The sequence below is a fragment of the Caretta caretta genome, chromosome 2 (genome assembly GCF_965140235.1).
Source record: "Caretta caretta isolate rCarCar2 chromosome 2, rCarCar1.hap1, whole genome shotgun sequence".
Taxonomy (NCBI): Eukaryota; Metazoa; Chordata; order Testudines; family Cheloniidae; genus Caretta; species Caretta caretta.
Window position 1 is genome coordinate 245,670,900 of NC_134207.1, and position 13,587 is coordinate 245,684,486.

Sequence of the window (13,587 nt, forward strand, 5' to 3'; positions counted from 1 at the left end):
CCTTGTTTATGGTATCAAACTTTCTTCAGGAGACATATTCTTGGCACTGGTACCTAGAAACACAATAATATTCTATAACAAAGCTCGGGTAAGATGGGAAGAACTACTTTATAACCACAGATGCTAAGCTAGTATTCCATTACTATATTTAAAGACTCCACAAATGTCTTGAAGGGCTAGAGCAGCTGGATTTTCTGGAGTTAACAGAAAAAAAGAGAAAGATAGTAAATAACCATAAATATTTCTGCACCTTTTCGGTATGTTTCTTTCAGTTTCTTTGAGATCCACTGTACAGCTTTTGCAGAGATTTTTGTCCCAAAGTTCCTGTCAAATGGGGAAGGTGCTCCACCCTGTCAAAGTTTAAAATGTAATTGGAGATTAGCTGCAATTTTGCACCAACCAGGAGCATTATTCTTGTCTTTCCATTCCACCAATCATTTCTGTTCTATGGCTGCTGTGCCTCTTATCTTCCTTTCCCCCCCCCAACCCCATATTTTTTAAACAGACACCAGTGCTTTATCTTAGCCCCAGAATTCCCGATGTGGGAGTCTCGAAGGGACTTTGCCCCGACAGTTTGAGATACTGGCCCCAATTCCACAATGCGTGCATAAAGACATGCTTAATTCCCATTAAAGGCAATGGGACTTAGTCACCCCCCTTCTTCAGCAGAGTGCTTATTTGTATGTACTTTCTACCTCACTTCTGCAAGGTGCTGCTGGAGCAGCATGGCACAATACAACTTCCAGCAGTAGAGCGAGCTCAAAAAGCATAAGGAAAGGCAACAGACACCCAAGGAGAGAAGCAAATGAAGGACAGAATAAAGAACTGGTGAGGGAGCAAACAGCCCAGGCCAGTGCTTCCGGGGCACTGGCAGTCTTGTGTCACAGGGTGGAGGCTGTAATCAAAAGAGCTCTAGCCTCTGTCATCCAGCCGCTACCAAGTGGGTGCGTCTCTAACACGGCTACCAAGCAGACACTAGGGGCTTTAGATCATCTGTGGGAACACAGAACGTGACAAATGCAAAAGGTACCATTATTTGCTCTTATTCCAGCTGTCAAAACAGGACTCTTAACTGGATCTAACTGTATGCCCTGAAAGCAGATTCTACTGTCATTTCTATGTATAACCTGTTTTGGGTGCATGTACAGAAATTCTGAGCATTTAGTTCTAAATACAATAAAGACAAGCGGGAACAGTGTTAATATATTAAATATAGAATGTACTTAGCTACAAGGCAGGGAAACTGTTGTATAATGTTGGCACAGGGTTAAGACTTCAAACATAAAAATGTGAAGCTTTAAATCTGAAATTAAAACTTTATGGTTCATGTGAACCAGTAGTTTCAGTCACTTCTAGAGCGTCATATTAAACACCCTTTCCTCTAGACCTGCCCTCCTTCCCACTGTAAGTTTCCTAGTTGCTTATCCTTGTGCCCTTATGCACTCTCATACTGCTATTCGCTGACTACTGCCCTATTTGGGTGTGTGGGATGCACTAGCTAGGAGTCCTATACAGGGCAAAGCCAATCATAGTGAAGATTAATAAGACGGGGGAAAGTGAACAATGAGCACAAATGTTCTCTAGGAAACAAATTTCTCTTCCAGGGATGAGATGCTCTTGAACTGGCAGCTGCAGGGAGGTCTTGTAAGAGGCAGTGAGTGGGCTACTAAAAAACAACAGCACCCTTTTTAAAAAATGGGGAATGGGGAGAACAAAAAAGGAGACAATAAAAGAGGGAATCTGCTGCAATTTCCTTCTGCAAAACAAAGTTATCCCTCTTCCATCCCTCCAAAAATGGGTTGGGAGTTGATAGTAACAATGGAGGAAACCCTTAGTACCATTAATTTTGTCTAAAGGATAAAGAGTGCATGCAAGGAGGATGACTTGTGCGTAATCCTGGAATGGCGACAGCAGTTCACGCACACTAAATTAATCCTGCTGCTGTATGCAGAGGGAAGTTCATAACCTTATTTACCTGCTGCATGTGGCCCAATACATTCTTTCTGCAATCGAACACACCTTTTCCTTCCTCAGAATAGAGCTGGTAGATAAAGTCAGTTGTGTAATTCTCATTGCTGTTCTCATTCCTATAACAAGACAAAAATAACAACCACATTATTAACTACCAGACCTCTTTACAGACGCACAGTCACTGATGGAGGGGACATGTCCCACACCTGACAACTCTGTTATCCTCTTGCCCTCAAACCAGGGGCAAGTCTTGTGTATTTTCACCTTCCTCCTCACTCGCCGACTCTCCCACAGGTTTGTTTTACACACAGTTGTCTCTCTGCTCTGCCACAAACCAATACTTCCAATGTCTGAGCTTACTGAATTACAACAGAGACCTGAGCAGCTGTACTGTAACCTGTTTTCCAACACACAGTCGATGCCCTAGGCTATGGAAACCTGAGGTCCCCCGCCCCCCACCTGTTCTTTTTAATGCCTGAGCATATCTGAACTAAGTGAAGTGGGTAGATGAATGCATTTGGTGATTTCCTCTTATAACTGATTATCGCCCTGGAGGCTGAGAAGTGATGCCCATGAAAGAGGTGGAGGTCACAAACTGACAAAGGCTGTGCACACTAGGAAGAAAGGTGTGATTTTTAAATATGTTAAGTAACACGTTAGAGCCCTTGTGTAGACAAGGCGATTTGAATTTTAACCCTTATTAGCCTTATCTACACTAGGATTTTGACATGTGACATTAGTGAACCTGTTTTAAAACACCCTGTTTTTCCCAGGCAAGATAAGGCCAAGAAGAAAAGGTTTTGCCAAACTGCTGGGCTAAAGAGGGCATTTGGTCCAGTATCAGAGCTTAAACAGTAATATTTTCAGAAGAAATGATGGAAACTCTGGATTTCAGACTAGTAGATTTTATAAGTTCTCATTTGTTCCCATCATATACCATGCTGATCAGCGATTGCCTGAGAAACTCTAGAACCCTTTTGTTGCAAAATGTCCAGTGCTTGATAACTAAATGTCTCATGAGTTATTTACGGGCATTCTGTGCAACTTGGTTGTGTTCACTTGTGGAAGAGTTCCAAAGAGTTAACTTGAAAGACAATAACTGAACCTTCTTGAACTTCTACAGAGCATGACCTTGGCCTGAGATTGACGAGGTCCAGGGTTTTGAAAAGCAGATCAATAAACTGAATGGAGACTAAGTTTTGGTGTCATGTAGGAGGGTAAAGAGGGAGACTATTTCTGGACCAGTAAAGATATGTTGAATCTTTTCTATAAATCAAGCCACAACACCATAAAAAATTTAAAGACGTATCCAGCTTGTCTGCAGAACTAGGCAGACAGAGCTGCTGCTAACATCCCTTTGGCTGCTTTTGCAAAAGACAGACCAGAATCCTCCCTAAGGGGTAAACAAATAGTTCAAAAACATCATCACAGGGCAGTAAGATTAAAGCAGGGAAAAAGCTAGTCAATTTGTAATTAACACACAGGAAACTTTTATTTAGTTGCGTTAGGCTTAGCTTGCTATGGTCTCCAATACAACATGTAGTCTAAGGAATGCGGGTGGAATTCATCCATTTGCAGAGGGCCAGCATGGGACCTTTGTGCCACTTTATACGTATTCTGGGGGCTAAACAGCACTTCAGAGCTGCATAGGTCTTGTGCTGGTCCTGTGCATAGGGGAGAATTTCACCCTTAGTAAAATAAATGATGAGACCTTTGTGCAGCTTCCTTATAACACTTTGTGCAGCACTTGGAAGGATAATCTAAGAACCCAAATCATTAACAGGATGTGAAGAGTTAAAATGGGAATGGGTGTGGGATCTTTGATTTTAACAGTTTTTATATCTGCTTCTAAGCTCTGCTTTTTCTTCCACTGAGAATCCCTTCTTTTATAACTAACTAACTAACTAACTAGAGACTGCTCCTGGGTTTTACGTAGCAGTGAGGGTTGTAAAACATTACTCGTTTTGATGGTGCAGTTTAACAAAATGACCTTTGCTCACCTCAGCACTAGACCACGCTGGATGCTAGTTTTCATCTTTTCGGTCAAATGCTCCACATTAGCCTAGAAAGAAAGTCACACAAAGCATCCTAAAACAAATGTGATGATCACTGCCACCTTCACCAAGAGAATTTCTATAAAGGATTCCAAGGTGCACAGTAATACTTAAGAAATCCCTTCTGTAATGTGAAAATCCAGCTGACCAATAATGTAGTGGGCTTCCAGGACAAATTACAATGGGTGGGTTAAAAGTTACTGGTCCTCGTTTAAAATTAACCTCTTTCCCCCAAACACACCACCAACTTTTAGCTTCATCATATCTCTGGACAACAGTGTTATTTCAATAGGCTCTTGAGCTCATTTGCATGTCACTGATGCAGCACCTACTGGTCTTTCTTTACATAGCAACATAGGAATTGCCAGATTGGATCAGACCCCAGATCCCTCCCATCCAGTATCCCATCTGTAACAAAGGCTAGATGCATCGGAAGAATGTGTGAGAGCTCAGCAATAGGCAGATGTGGGAAAATCTGCCCCTCCCATTAGGGCTCATCCTGGTCTCTGTTAAGAGATTGGCCCTGAAGCATGAAGGCTTATATGCCTTCCAAAATCTGTTGTCATTAATTCTAACAATGCTGGATATTCTCGATTCCCAATTCTTTTTTTAAAATCTTGTTAAATTCTTGGAGTCAACAACTCCCTATGGCAAGGAGTTCCAGTTTAAGTACACATTGTGTGAAAAAGTATTTCCTTTTATCCTTTTTTTAATTGCATTTTCATTTTGCTCCAGTTCCATCCAATTACAATGTACTAATAATCAGATTGTAAAAGAATAAATATGTAATTGTTCTACCTAATGGTGCTGTGGTAACCATGTTTCAATTTTTGGCCATCAGTGGTCAGTGCTTGATGCCGTGAATAAGGAGTGTCTGGCCACAAGTTCTACTACAAAATATATTAACACTGGCATAATATTCCAATTCTCTGGGGTGAAGGTGTCACGTACGCATTTAAAAGTGGCCACTTATTGCTGCAGGCTAACATAACATAACTTTTGAAACAGCATCCAACCAACTACACCAACACAACGTACATATTAAATGCTATATACTCACAACACTTTGAAAGTCTATATAAAAATGAGCAAGACATTATTTCAGTAAGATTGAGCTGCATACCTGGAGTTCTCGAATATCAAACTTCTCTTCAAAGACATAAGCAGCATCCGCACCTGCAGCAAGGCCCCCCATATTGGCCAGGTAACCACAGTAGCCACCCATTGTCTCAATGATGAACACACGACGCTTGGTCCCACTGGCTGACTGTTTGATGCGATCACATGTCTAACCAAAGCACAGAACATTAGGGACATACGCAAACGTGAACAGACTCTCAACTGTGATATTTATCATATATGATTCTTTATCACAGTTATAAGATTACTGAACTGCATTACATATATATAATGTATGTAATGCATATACACACACACACACTCACACACACATTCTCATGTCAATTGTTAATTCTGGAGGAAAATATTTCTTCCAGGTCACCTCTATATTCAAAATCAGGTGTCTTGGTAATGTCACGTTTGCTTGTGTTATCCTTCCATCTGGCTGCTTTTTGAAAATGTTAAAGAAGAAACTAATCTCACGGCACATTCTTATTCTTAAATCTTTGGAGTAGTTATATTGGAGTTTTATAGAGATATAAAAATGGAGTTTGCTTTCTGATCTGGCATATAACCAAATTTAGTCAGTCTCTACTTTCACTGTGCACATGACTGAAGAAATCACTTTTGATACTGAGGAGTTTTAAGTTTCCTAAGAAGTTGTCTTTACAATTTGAATTTACGAGGCTGAAGTCCTAGGTTTCTACTGATCCACGGTTTGCTTACCCAGAGGGCTATTCATGCAAATTTCCATGACTTGGCAGCAACAGAGCCAATTTCTTCTACTTCATGTCCATAAACACATACTGATTATGGGAAACTAATCTCAAACCACATCTTATCTACAAATGGGTAGGAAATGTTGCTCACTATGGGGAAATCTGTTGGCTTACATGAAGCATAGGAGATGATGATTTACAGTAACTTCTATCAGCACTGCCTGTGAGTAGCTTAAACAAGCCTCCCTAAAAATAAATTTCACAAAGATGACAGCTCTGATCGGAGGACTAAAGAGAAAACCCCAAAATAGCATGAGATCTAGTCTAAGAGTATTTGAAAAATGATTGTCAAGCATCCCTAAACTCAAATGATATTCAAGAATATACCAAATGATATTCAAATTTTGGTAATTATTTTCACTTCTTGTGAAAGCCACATATGCACAGAGCTGTCTTGCAAAACTGTCTTAAAATTATTACATATTCAGTCACTATTAGTATGAAGATAATGGGGAGGGAGGAAGAGATATTAATTGCTCATTAAAAACCTTTCCTTGAGGGCAAATAGAATTTTGCAAATATGGTTTGTGGGTCCAGCTGAATTAAGAGGAAGCCAGAGGAGTGCAAGGATCTAGCAAATTCAAGATCATGAAGTTCTTGCCCTTTATTAACAACGTATTTAGAAGGAAACATAAAAACACCCCTCAGACCTGAGTTTTTGAATGGGTAACTACAGATGCAGTTCTACATTTGATGTTCTTCCATTCTGCTTGTGGATTAATTTTTCCACATACAGCCTTAACATCATTTATTTTTTGACATATAAAGACAGTTTCTGAGCCTGATATTTGCATTAAATACCTACTTACCAGAGCACAAAACAAATAAAGTTTAAACTGGTAAATGGGGAAAAAAAAAAAGCCTAAAAAATTAAAAAGTCATAAGCATTTAACATTATCATGAATGACAGCATTTAAAGCACGAATAACTATATTATATATAAAATATAATATATATATATTTATATATATTTACTTTAATTCAACTACCAGAGCTATAACACATATATATCCACAAATGATCAAATAGATTGATCTAAACATGCTATCCCATATTCTTTTAAAAAACAAGAAGCGGCTCCAGAACAAAACTCATCACATATTAGTTCAGATCATGCGCTTGATCAGTTACTTACAATGGTAAACCCTTTCTAGCTATCTTGGTTCTTACACTGTGCCCATATTATGTTCTCCAGTCTTTTCCTCACTGAGTACAGCTCAGTGTAAGCTCCCAATATGCAATATACAACAGCATACTTGTAGCAACCCCTGCTGCTTTCACGAATGGCTGGCTTATGATCACACCAATTCTAACTCTCTGGAAACAATGCTTGGGATCTCATGGAGAGTAAGTGTATACATGATGACATCACTAAGGAAATCCTGGCTTTTAGGTGCTGGGGAAGTAAACATATAGGCCAGGCTGTCCAAAAATGACTTGGCTGCCAAACTTGAGATACCTCAAAAGGGCCTGCTATTCATGCAAATGCCTGTTCTCACTTTCTCACATTGTTAATAAGAGGGCAGCATTATCTCCTGCAAATGTAAACTTGTTTGTAAACTTGTTTGTCTGAGCGACTGGCTGAACAAGTAGTAGGACTGAGTGGACTTGCAGGCTTTGAAGTTTACATTGTTTTGAGTGCAGTTGTGTAACAAACAAAAAAAATCTACATTTGTAAATTGCATTTTTACAACTAAGAGATTGCACTACAGTACTTGTATGAGGTGAACTGAAAAATACCATTTCTTTTGTTTATCATTTTTACAGTGCAAATATTTGTAACTAAAAATAATAAACACTTTGATTTTAATTACAACACAGAATAAAATATATATGAAAATGTAGAAAACATCCAAAATATTTAATAAATTTCAATTGGTATTTTATTGTTTAACAGTGTTATTAAAACTGCAATTAATCACGAAAAAAATTTTAAATTGTGATTACTTTTTTTGAGTTAATCGCATGAGTTAACTGTGATTATTCAACAGCCCTATTTTTAATCCTTTCACACCAGAGTCAGTGTTTCACAGAACAATTTCTGCTGGCTGTGATGAATACATCATAACCACCAGCACGGAGGAGTTAAAATTCCGTCATGAAGCTTTTGAAGAATATGAAGTAAAGAATAACAATATCTGTTTGCTTAAGCTGCTCTTTTAACTGCATGATCGCACATGCATCTGGGAAGCTGGGGAAAGGTTTTATTCCTCCTACTTTCCTATTACAGCACTTCTTCCAACATACAAAGGTCCTGAGTCTGCAAATACATTAATAACTGTACTTGTGAGTAAAAGCAGTTACTGATAAGCATAAGCATTTTCAGGACTGAGTTCTCCCTTGGTATATAGGACATTATTTAGGGAAGAAGCACTTCTATGAATTACATTATCATAGCATTCTAGTTACTAATGCTTATCTGATATTTTCAGAGAGGCAGATCCTCAGCTTGCATAAACCGTCAGCTGAGGATCTCGCAAAGTGTTTTACAAGGATATTACTATTCCTCGTTTATTGCTGAGGGGGACAGACTCAGAGAGGGTAAGTGACTTGCCCAATGGCACATACAATGTCAGTGTTGGAAGCAGAATTAGAACTTAGGAGTCAAATTCTGATAATCTTTTACCACAGAGTGAAGCACACTGTCTCTCCTAAGAATTCGGATATTCAAAGAAGAAGCAAAGAGCAACAGTACACTACTGTCAATCTCAACCAAAGACGCTGGCTCCAAGACAATGGTGCAAACCTACAGAACTCAAGAGGATTGCATGTGTGCAAGCCTGGGCAAAATTCTCCTCATTTAGTTTTTACTCAGAGCAATAACACGGAGGAAGCATTACTGAAAGCTGCATGGCCTACAATAAAAGGCAGTGGGATACAAGCAACAACTGTCGGTATTTTCTACCTTGTCTGTGGCCATCTACCATTTATAACTTTTGTTGTTGGTACTTCTCACGTTTTCAGTCTTTGCCAGGTGAATCGCTATTGAAGACTCTGGCCCCACTGATGTCAGCCATGTTACCTGCTGTACGCAGAGTCAGATTCTGCTAGTGCTGCCACCACCAGTGGAGCTGTTATGGTGCCAACACAACAAGGGGAGACTAGGGGGAATGCCACGGTAAGCAAGGACTAAGGGACAAATCCTGATCTAATTGAAATTAATGACAAAATCTTCAGACACCAAAGGACACACTAAAAATGTTCGATTGAGGAGCCAGAATTGGAGAATCCGAGGATTCTGCACATTGTCTAATGGCAGAGCACACGTGTTTTATCAAATAAGAACAAGGATTACAGGCAACTAAGGGGAGCTGGAGCAGGCCCATAATGTGCAAAGTGCATTATTCTGGTCATACAGCCCATTTGAAATCAAACTGTTGGCAATTTAAATGGAAGCATGCACAATAGTAATCAGAAGTAGTATCTCAATGCTGTTTGACTATAAAAGGAAGTGATACCCCTGTAAGCCAAGCTTTGATGTATCCAACTTGTAAAATTTACTTTCTTGTTATACAATACTTTACGTGTTGCAGTCATTAGGCGTCAAATCAGCACAGCACTTCAGCATTTGCTTAACATTTATCATATGACTAGTCCCAGTGGAGTGCTTCATGCTTTAAGCCTAGACTTATGTGGTTTGCTGAACTCAGATCTTATCCGTCATTGGTCCATTCCTTGGGTCATTTACTTTTTTTAAGGTGCATGGGTTTTTATTCTTTCAGTTAAGTATAGTAAAGTAGTCCCATGCAAATTATTTTAAACAACAAAAAATTTTATGTACCTTATTCTTATTGCAAACATACAAAGGTTCTAAGAATGCATTGACTAGTTACCCTAAAGCCACTATCTAAAACACCAAAACACAAGCTAAATATTAGCCAACATAATTGATAGAATTTTAATTAGATTAAGCTTCAATCAATCTGGAAAATGTTGATTACTTTCTGATCACAGGAGCTTAATGTTTTAAACTAGAATATTTTAGCAAACTAAATGTTTCAAGGTCTTGTTAGTATCACAACAAAGACAGACATTGTACAATTTAATTTTCAAAGGATATGCAGTCTTACCTCCACAATAGCATTCAGGGCAGTGTCAGCACCAATGCTAAAGTCGGTGCCTGGCACATTGTTGCTAATAGTAGCTGGCAACACACAGACAGGAATGCAAAACTCCTCAAAGCGAGCACGTGCTTCAGCTAATTGCAGACAACTTTCATAGGCCTGAAGCAGCGGTACAAGTATTATTAGCAAAACACACTTGCATATGGATAGCAAATTATTATGCATTCAGCTAGTGGCTCCTTGCATGTGATGGGAGGGTTGGCTTTCCATTGGCACAACAAAATAAAATTGGTGATATTAAGGAGGGACAAAAAAAAAGTTTCCTCTAAATACCACAACAGTGCACTTGGGTCGCATTGGCACAATGCTCTTCTGAAGAAAGCGCAGAAGGAAGTTAATGTGAGTTAATACAGACTGAAAATGAAATGTGGATAGCGCAGAGACTGAAGTAGCTAAGCAGAAAGGTAGGCAGCATGAGTGTACTAGAAATAAGTCATCTCAAAATAAGTTAAATGAACAAACACTATTCTAAATACTAAATAGTTTAAGGAAAGGTAACTAGGAAAACATCTACACTCAGAAGAAAAGGAGTACTTGTGGCACCTTAGAGACTAACCAATTTATTTGAGCATGAGCTTTCGTGAGCCACAGCTCACTTCATCAGATGTGTACCGTGGAACAGAAGAAAATGCTTCTGGATACACTACTATTATGACAGGTTTCAGAGTAACAGCCGTGTTAGTCTGTATTCGCAAAAAGAAAAGGAGTACTTGTGGCACCTTAGAGACTAACCAATTTATTTGAGCATAAGCTTTTGTGAGCTACAGCTCACTTCATCGGATGCATACTGTGGAAAATACAGAAGATGTTTTTATACACACAAACCACGAAAAAATGGGTGATTATCACTACAAAAGGTTTTCTCTCCCCCCATCCCACTCTCCTGCTGGTAATAGCTTATGTAAAGGGATCACTCTCCTTACAATGTGTATGATAATCAAGGTGGGCCATTTCCAGCACAAATCCAGGGTTTAACAAGAACGTCGGGGGGGGGGTAGGAAAAAACAAGGGGAAATAGGTTACCTTGCATAATGACTTAGCCACTCCCAGTCTCTATTCAAGCCTAAGTTAATTGTATTCAATTTGCAAACGAATTCCAATTCAGCAGTCTCTTGTTGGAGTCTGGATTTGAAGTTTTCCTGTTGTAATATCACAACTTTCATGTCTGTAATCGCGTGACCAGAGAGATTGAAGTGTTCTCCGACTGGTTTATGAATGTTATAATTCTTGACATCTGATTTGTGACCATTTATTCTTTTACATAGAGACTGTCCAGTTTGACCAATGTACATGGCAGAGGGGCATTGCTGGCACATGATGGCATATATCACATTGGTAGATGTGCAGGTGAACGAGCCTCTGATAGTGTGGCTGATGTTATTAGGCCCTGTGATGGTGTCCCCTGAATAGCTATGTGGGCACAGTTGGCAACGGGCTTTGTTGCAAGGATAGGTTCCTGGGTGAGTATTTTTGTTGTGTGATATGTGGTTGCTGGTGGACTCCTCCTGAAGGTCGAGACAGCAGACTGGACTTCTACATAGAGTGCTTCCGCCGACGTGCACGGGCTGAAATTGTGGAAAAGCAGCATCACTTGCCCCACAACCTCAGCCGTGCAGAACACAATGCCATCCACAGCCTCAGAAACAACTCTGACATCATAATCAAAAAGGCTGACAAAGGAGGTGCTGTTGTCATCATGAACAGGTCGGAATATGAACAAGAGGCTGCTCGGCAGCTCTCCAAAGCCACTTTCTACAAGCCATTACCCTCTGATCCCACTGAGAGTTACCAAAAGAAACTACAGCAGTTGCTCAAGAAACTCCCTGAAAAAGCACAAGATCAAATCCGCACAGACACACCCCTGGAACCCTGACCTGGGATATTCTATCTACTACCCAAGATCCATAAACCTGGAAATCCTGGGTGCCCCATCATCTCAGGCATTGGCACCCTGACAGCAGGATTATCTGGCTATGTAGACTCTTCATGTATGTAGAACATACATATGTATGACTCTGTATGTACATACATACAGAGTCATACTATGTAGAACAACGCTTCCTCAGCTCTCGTCCCCTAACGCCCCTACTCTACTTGCGCTATATTGATGTCATCTTCATCATCTGGACCCATGGAAAAGAAGCCCTTGAGGAATTCCACCATGATTTCAACAATTTCCATCCCGCATCAACCTCAGTCTGGTCGAGTCCACACAAGAGATCCACTTCCTGGACACTCTCACAAATCTTGGGAGACAGGCCAGTCCTTGCCTACAGACAGCCCCGCAACCTGAAGCGAATACTCACCAGCAACCACATATCACACAACAAAAATACTCAACCAGGAACCTATCCTTGCAACAAAGCCCGTTGCCAACTGTGCCCACATAGCTATCCAGGGGACACCATCACAGGGCCTAATAACATCAGCCACACTATCAGAGGCTCGTTCACCTGCACATCTACCAATGTGATATATGCCATCATGTGCCAGCAATGCCCCTCTGCCATTTACATTGGTCAAACTGGACAGTCTCTATGTAAAAGAATAAATGGTCACAAATCAGATGTCAAGAATTGTAACATTCATAAACCAGTCAGAGAACACTTCAATCTCTCTGGTCACGCGAATACAGACATGAAAGTTGTGATATTACAACAGAAAAACTTGAAATCCAGACTCCAGCGAGAGACTGCTGAATTGGAATTCATTTGCAAATTGGATACAATTAACTTAGGCTTGAATAGAGACTGGGAGTGGCTAAGTCATTATGCAAGGTAACCTATTTCCCCTTGTTTTTTCGTACCCACCCCCCGACGTTCTTGTTAAACCCTGGATTTGTGCTGGAAATGGCCCACCTTGATTATCATACACATTGTAAGGACAGTGATCACTTTATATAAGCTATTACTAGCAGGAGAGTGGGATGGGGGGAGAGAAAACCTTTTGTAGTGATAATCACCCATTTTTTCATGGTTTGTGTGTATAAAAACCATCTTCTGTATTTTCCACTGAATGCATCCGATGAAGTGAGCTGTAGCTCACGAAAGCTTATGCTCAAATAAATTGGTTAGTCTCTAAGGTGCCACAAGTACGACTATTATGGACGCTGCTTTCTTTAGCTACTAGTTTGTCCTAGAAGGTGAAGACACACCTCTGTCACTGAAAGAAAAAATCATGAAAATATGGCCCATGTTTTCCAAGAAGCATGTACATCAGGAGACACCTGTTTTTATGTGTGCAATTTGGATAATTGTGCATAAAAATGCAGGGATCTTGCACAAGACCATATATTTTGAAGGAACATTTTAGAGGCTTTTTGAGTGGTCTTTTGGGGATTTCAAATCCCATATAGGCAGAAGGTAAATATATAGCATGTGAGGTAGTCTGTGTATTTTCACAGGCTCCAGAGTTCCTAGTACTCTGTAGCAAAGGACTATACAGATGACCCCCGACATACGCAACTGTTCTGTTCCAGAAAGCCTTATGTAACTTGAATTTTGCGTGAGTCAGACATGTATACCCATGCGTTACGCAAAA

The 13,587-nt window shown here is 40.0% G+C and overlaps 1 protein-coding gene across 6 annotated transcripts in view; it reads right to left on the bottom strand.

Moving 5' to 3' along the window:
* The window catches only part of PFKP (phosphofructokinase, platelet), an 84,312-nt gene that overhangs the window by 2,520 nt on the left and 68,205 nt on the right, over positions 1–13,587 (bottom strand). For 4 of the 6 annotated variants that reach the window (XM_048837680.2, XM_048837682.2, XM_048837681.2 and 1 more), the window contains 5 exons: positions 9,994–10,146; positions 5,149–5,313; positions 3,972–4,033; positions 1,976–2,087; positions 251–350 (listed from right to left, as the gene is read on the bottom strand). In XM_048837680.2, coding sequence (XP_048693637.1) covers positions 251–350; positions 1,976–2,087; positions 3,972–4,033; positions 5,149–5,313; positions 9,994–10,146 — 592 coding nt within the window. The remainder of the gene's footprint in view (positions 1–250; positions 351–1,975; positions 2,088–3,971; positions 4,034–5,148; positions 5,314–9,993; positions 10,147–13,587) is intronic. The other 2 variants (XM_048837683.2, XM_048837684.2) reach the window with 1 other exon arrangement.